Here is a 6491-nt window from a genome sequence, read left to right on the forward strand (position 1 = left end):
GAGGCCGAATCTTCCTTCCCTCCCCACACCTACCTCACGCCTTCCCCGCCACAGGACTCACCTTCAGCAGCAGGCCGCAAGCGGCGCCTCACACACGCGACGCCGCCGCCGCAACGGAAGATGGGGAGGGGAGGGAGGAGAGGCGCGCGCGCGCCGTGTTGCCCCGCCCCCGACGCAGCTGGGCGCATGCGGGCGTCGACGCAGCGCCTCCCCGACCCCTGAGGGCCTCGCGGTAAGACCGGCCGATCTAACACACCCAGGCAGGGGTGTGTGTCCTAGGATGCCGGGGGTTAGTGGGGCTCCGCCTCTGTGTCGACAGCAACTCTTTGCAGGTGAAAATAGGCGCTTGCTTCAGGAGGCGGGAGGGTTTTTGCGTTTCTCTGTTGTTGTTTCTTTTGCAGATTTTTTTTTTAAATCCTCACCCCAGATGCGGTCCGAAGTGGTACAGTCCATTCTAGGCACCTGCCTGGACTCTCGCCACCTCATTCTGATAAATGGGGAAAGGGCGGGTGACGTTCCTTGCCCCCCTCTTCACACCTGTATGCGAACTCGCCTATACGCTTTCATTTTCAGCACGCGGGGTTAACTGTGATATTTAATCGCATTCGTTTTAAGCATTTAACTGTTTTGTTCCTGTTTTGCCCGCGTGCTGAAAATGAAAAGGTATGAGCGAGTTCTGTATAGCTATATTGAAATACTTTATTGTCACTTGTACAACTTGTATACAGTGAGATTACACGAGCACCCTCCACTCTATAAATAAACTATATAGTTTTAATTTTATCAATGTTTACTTATTTAAATGATGCTTATTTTAAGTTTTTTTTTAATCTGATGAGAAGTGCAAATATGTTCCAATATTGCTGTTTTATCCAATCAGTGTATTTATATATTTTTTAAAAAGTGATTGACAACATGCCTGAGCACCTGTATGTTTGCATTTTCCTGTACTATGTTGCACCAATGTGTTTTGAACATATTCCACTTTTCCATAAATCAACTACTGTAATACATTACCGCTCTTCTCATACTCTGATGAGGTTCCTGTAATTTTATCATACAGGCAACGACCGTCTTACGCTTGTCCAATATGTGTTCGACTGCACATGCGCACATCACAGCAACTTGGAAAAAGGGGCAGGGTGGAGCAGACTTATGCATGCTCTGCAAACCCGTGGGGGTAGGGGTAGTCAGGAACATAAACCCCACGCAAAATGGTTGTTGCCTATATTTAAAATTCCAGCAGTGGGAGAGCTGAAAAGCAGAGCTCACTCCATCAGCTGTGCGGTGACAGACTTCCCTCAAGCCTTCTCTCCCCTCAACTGTTACCTGGGGGCAGCCGTTCCATCGGATTAAATGAGAGAGATAAGAAGCCGGCCTCATTTCACCAGCTTTGTTGTAGATCCAGCTCCATCATGCACCTCCTGTCTTAGAACTGTGTCAGCTGGTCAATATAGGAACAACAGTATAGAAATTGGTGCCCAACTCTAGATTTTCCTCTTTCCACTTTGGCCGTGTTGGACTGTAAGTCACTCTGGGAGCCTTTTTGGGCAAATGCAACAAACAAACAAACTTTGCTATTTCCCAGGTTTTGATCACCCAGTCTTACATTGTTGGGGACCTTATCTTTCCCCCAATTATGACAGGTTGTAATATGGGCAGCTGTCAATACATTAATAGCCATTTCTCTATCCTCTACTAGGACTTCATATTTTACAGAGGCGGTTTTAGGGTAGCGCGACCAGTTTGGCTGCACTGGGTACCGCACTGCAGGGGGCACCACAACAGTGCTGTAGAATGCTGTAGAATGTAGGAAGAGGCTGGCGATGCCAAATTTTAGTGTCCCACAGAGCTGAAATTTTAAAGCCCCAAGTCCCCCACTGTCTTTTACACAACCAACTAGAACAACCAATGGGAGTAAACACCCTGTGCTTATTTTGATATCTCCAATCACACTGGGTCATAATTTCTTTCTTTTCAGACAGGTCCTGAAAATGCGCTGTCTGAAAACATATTTTTGAAACTATCATGCAGTTATCTTCAAGAGATAGTAATGCGGGTGACACATGTTAATGTGCGTTGAATGAGTCAGGTCAATGTGTATTATGACACAAGGTTGCCTAAGGACTAGGCAACAAGAAAGCAGAGTTGGGAGGATCTGGGGAAATGAACTGGGGGAGGAAGGAAGCTAAGGGGAATGGAGCAGGAGGAAGGAATACAAGAGGAGGTAACAGAGCAAGAGTGGGATGCTGAGGAGAACATCAGGCAGCTGGATGGAACACTTCAGGAGCAATTCACAGAGCTGGAGGAAAGTGAACAGGAAAATATTCTAGAACAGGAAGGAGGACCACAGGAAGAGAGCACTGAGCTGGATGGAGCTATGCTGCAAGAAATCCCAGAAGAGATTGGCAGGGATCATGAGTGTGTCACAGCTATGGCTGGAGGAGCCAGGCCAAAAATCAAGGAGCAGGTTCAAGGTGGGCAGGAAGATTATATAGAGCAGCCTACAGAAGCCCCCAAAAGGAATACTGAGCAAATTAGAGCAAGCCAAGATGTATTCAGAGGGTGGACCACAGGAACCCATAGGAAGATCTTGAGGCAGGCTGGGAGATCCTGGGAAGAGATCACAGACCAAGCGGGAAGAGGGCAAGGGAAGATGGCAGAACAGGACAACCAAGGTCAAGAAGCAGGTCTAAAACTAGTCAGGGACCTCTTGGCTGTTGTTGCCAGGTCAGACCTTCCCCACGAGGAAAAGCTGGAGCTGGAATTTGTGACTCTCCAGTTTATGATGGGAGGCAACGTGCACTTGCTTGGGGAGCTACAAAGCCAGGCAGTGGTGGAGACCTTCCGCCAGGAGGTGTTTGCAAAGTTCCCAATCCCAGCTTTCCATGTGACGAGCTCGGTGATCTGCTGCGACCAAGCAGCCAGCCAAAGGCCCGAGAGACCCCAGGTCCTGACTGAAAATGGCTGCTCCAGGCAACAAGAAAGGATCTACTCCCAGCTCATCTTCTTCCTGTGCAGAGCCCCTTTCTTAAAGTCGTGGGACCAACTGGATCGACTGGCCGAAATGCTGCACAAGCTGAAGAACTGCATCTACTATAACCCGGTGGCTCTGGTTGGGGTCATTGTGCAGGTGGATCCCGACCCGGGTTTGGATGCAGAACAAGAGGCCCGGGCACGGCGCTGGCTGAGGTGCTTGTTAGATGGGTTCTTCTGCTGCGACTTACTGTTAGATCAGGACGGGACAGAGCCAGAAGTTCAAGTTCAGGTGGCTGTCTATCAGTCAGGCCAGCCCGAGAGGGCTTTAGAGGTGAAGAGAGCAGCATGCCAGGCAATACGAGCAGCTCTAAAGTTCTGAATTGGCACCACAGATGAACACTCTGCTCACATCAGGTAAGGTTAAAGGAACAGAGCAACACTGACTACTAGAATGAGTTGGAATCTAGATGCAAGGGGACAGCAGAAGCAGATTCTTCATTCCCCCTCACTGGTCCAGGGCCTAGGAGATGAAGCAATTATGTGAATAGTTGCAGAGCATGTTGGAATTAATTAATTCACCAATGAGCGCAAGGCAATTGGATGGTTGCCTGACCATTACCTAGATTTCACATCCCTGAATGTTGGTTGAAGTGTATGGAGCATTAGGGGAGGGGCAGTACCTCTGGTGGTGGACACATGATGCTCCTTCTGAGGTAGTTTGTCCAACTAGGCCCCCACCCTCCACTCAGCTCTCACCTGTGGTTTCTAGAAGCTGCCAGCATGCAACAGCAGCCACACCCCAGGAATGGCTTCAACTGGCCCGCTAAACCAAGTGAGGGTAGCTAATGGGTCTCAACCCCTAAGTGAGTTAGGGACTTCCCCTGCATGTGAAGACAGTTTCCGGCAGATTGGGTGGATGAGATCCATAGTTGGTCCAACGGTCAAGATGGCGGTTTCTGCTCATGCTGTAGAGGGAAATGAGGGGCAGATGAGACTAGTCAACCTGGGAAGGGTGCCCATCTAGGAGAATCAAAACTCTTGATCCTAAACCTCTGCTGCCTTGCGGGATATCTTCAGAAGAAAAGGCTAAAGAGTAAACCCTACACAAATCCTGAGCTGAGTTTCTAAGTTAGATGGCATCTTGTACACCTCCGACAACTAAGCTGGTGCCAAACATATTGCTCTGCTTTCCTTTGGACCTCATCAGCGAGGTCAAGATGGGAGTGTTGTCATCTTTGGCAGCCCAGGAGCCCCATACAGGCTGCCTAGGCTTGTGCCCAGGGAAGTCACTTCAGTGCTGCTAACACAGTGGTTTGACTTCACCCCCGGAGGCACACTCCATTGTCTCTCAAGACAGACAGGTGCCAACAATGGCAGGAGGTGTGTGTTGAAGTCAGATCAGTGTCCAGCTTTGGCTGCTAGACTTGAAGCTGCAAGGCCACTAAGAGCATCTCATAGTTGTTAAAGCTGTTCCGTGTAATAGGCAAATATTCTGCACACATTCTTATACTGCACTTGTATCTACATACTTAGACTTGTAATACCTAGGTCATTGATGCTAGAACAATGCAAGGCCAAAGGGCTTTTTGAAACAACATGCCTCATATCGCATCACAGCCACGGCAGGAGAATCTTGCTTCTGCAGAGAGCCCCTTTCTATGCTGCAGTCTCATTTCACTTTAATCCAAGGCAGTGTGTTGTGATCACCGTTTCCTGGTTTTACAAATGGGCTAATATAAGCCACAAAGGTTGGCCACTTACGCATCTTCCAAGAGAGAAAATCTCACCCTACAAAAAAGAAAGAGGACATAAATCTCCATAGGCTAATTTATATTCATAGACACAAATTTAGACACATTTATTAAAATTCAAATAGAAATACAATGCATCTCACTATAGTGACAAAGATGGTGATCAGGTGAGCTGTGGGTCTGCTCAATCTGTTGTTCAGGTGGCTGCTGTTACATGCTGACAGCTTCTAGAAGCCACAGGTGATAGGAGAGTGCAGGCTGCAGTAAACTATCCCAGAAGTAGCATAATGTGTCTTCCACCAGACGTACTACCCCTCCCTTAACCCCCTATATGTAACCATGCACATACATTGTTATTATTAAAATCTTAACCATCAAGATTGCAGGGCAGTGGTTTGAGAGTTCTTGGCCAAAAAGCAGCATAGCCATTTATTTCTCTCTTCACTTATGCTATCCCCCCCCTTTCAGATCATTCATATTCTTCTGCAATTCCCTTTTAACTCTTCCATGGCCACACCTCTAAATCTATTCTGTTGTTCTGGCTAGCTTCCTCTGCTGCTTTCAAGTCTCACCACAAGACCATCCTTCAAAAAAGAAAGAAAAAGACCTGTAATTAAATCACTCTGGTCCATCTTTTATCTTCTATTGCCTTTTTCATGTCCCTCAAAGTCAGGGATTGACAACGCAGCACCCACAGACATCAGGGTGCCCACCAGAACCTCCTACTGTGCCTGCAAAAGGTCACAGTCAATATCCCTTAAAACCCACAATGCAGGAGATAGCTTGCTCTTCTGACTCAGTTCCTGTGTGCACTGGCTCAGCCTCTTCTACACACCCCAAAACAGCCATTTTGTGACGGGCACCCACGGACCTTTCTCAGAATTCCAGATATACCCACTGGCCCCCAACAGTTGGAACCTCCTAGTTACTACAGTTGTGAAATGGCACTGCCCTCTTTTTCAAACCCGTCTCATCCACATCTCATGCTTGCAGGGCTCTTGATATAGCACCTAACAAACAGAAGACACTAAATAGATGTTGAGTCTGATTGTCATGGTGGCTAGTCCTATTGGGACTTGGGTGGAGCCAGAGGCAACTAATTCTAGTTTCACCCCACATCTTCCTCCCTGCTAAAGTCTACAATGGTAGGACTGAGGTTAAGGAGAAGGAAGCTGACAGTCAGTGGTACCTCCTGGACTGGATGAAAGGAAGGCAGGCTTAGGTTGGACTGTAGTTGGTGGGGCAGTTGCCCACATGCCTCAATGGACCAGTCTCCACAGCTGCTAAATGTTAGTTAGCACTGGTGTAGGTGGAAATTGGAGCCAAAAATGCAGCAACTCTATGCATTACTATGTGACATGTAGAAATGTTTCACAATAAGCTTGTTACTTTCAGATTAATTAGCAGTCACCTACTTTAAATTTTCATATTATGTTGTTTTTATTTACAGCTCTTCAGTAATACTCAAGATCTCATTCATCACTGGAACATCGTTTAAAATTCAGATTATTCCCTCCAATCTCTCTCTGTGTGTATTTTAATTTTGGAATTATTTACACCCAGCATTTAAATGCCTAGTAAGTTGGTTACTCTCAAGAGGTGGGGAAGCGTAATCTATGCAACCAGCCTACTTGATATGTTACAGCCAGTTACACAAGCAAAGAGAGAAAGGAGTATCACGTTTATTGCAAAGGAAGTTTTGGAAAATGTACCGGTAACATATGACTCCAAATCAGAAAATAGGTAGTTTAGAGCCAGACT

General features: G+C 47.0%; 1 protein-coding gene across 1 annotated transcript; it reads left to right on the forward strand.

The window, feature by feature from the left end:
• Nucleotides 1–2116: 2116 nt before the first annotated feature.
• On the forward strand, nucleotides 2117–6249 carry LOC310762410 (uncharacterized protein). Its single transcript, XM_083613504.1, has 2 exons — nucleotides 2117–3393; nucleotides 6181–6249. The coding sequence occupies exon 1, from the start codon at nucleotides 2198–2200 to the stop codon at nucleotides 3356–3358; it is 1161 nt and encodes a 386-aa protein (XP_083469630.1). The 5' UTR covers nucleotides 2117–2197; the 3' UTR covers nucleotides 3359–3393; nucleotides 6181–6249.
• The last annotated feature ends 242 nt before the right edge of the window (nucleotides 6250–6491 follow it).

Source organism: Podarcis filfolensis (assembly GCF_964270895.1).
Source record: "Podarcis filfolensis genome assembly, chromosome: 5".
In the NCBI taxonomy this organism is placed as follows: Eukaryota; Metazoa; Chordata; class Lepidosauria; order Squamata; family Lacertidae; genus Podarcis; species Podarcis filfolensis.

Coding starts and splice junctions, on each gene's coding strand:
- LOC310762410 (XM_083613504.1), top strand. CDS start 2,198: ATGGAGCAGGAGGAAGGAATACAAGAGGAGGTAACAGAGCAAGAGTGG.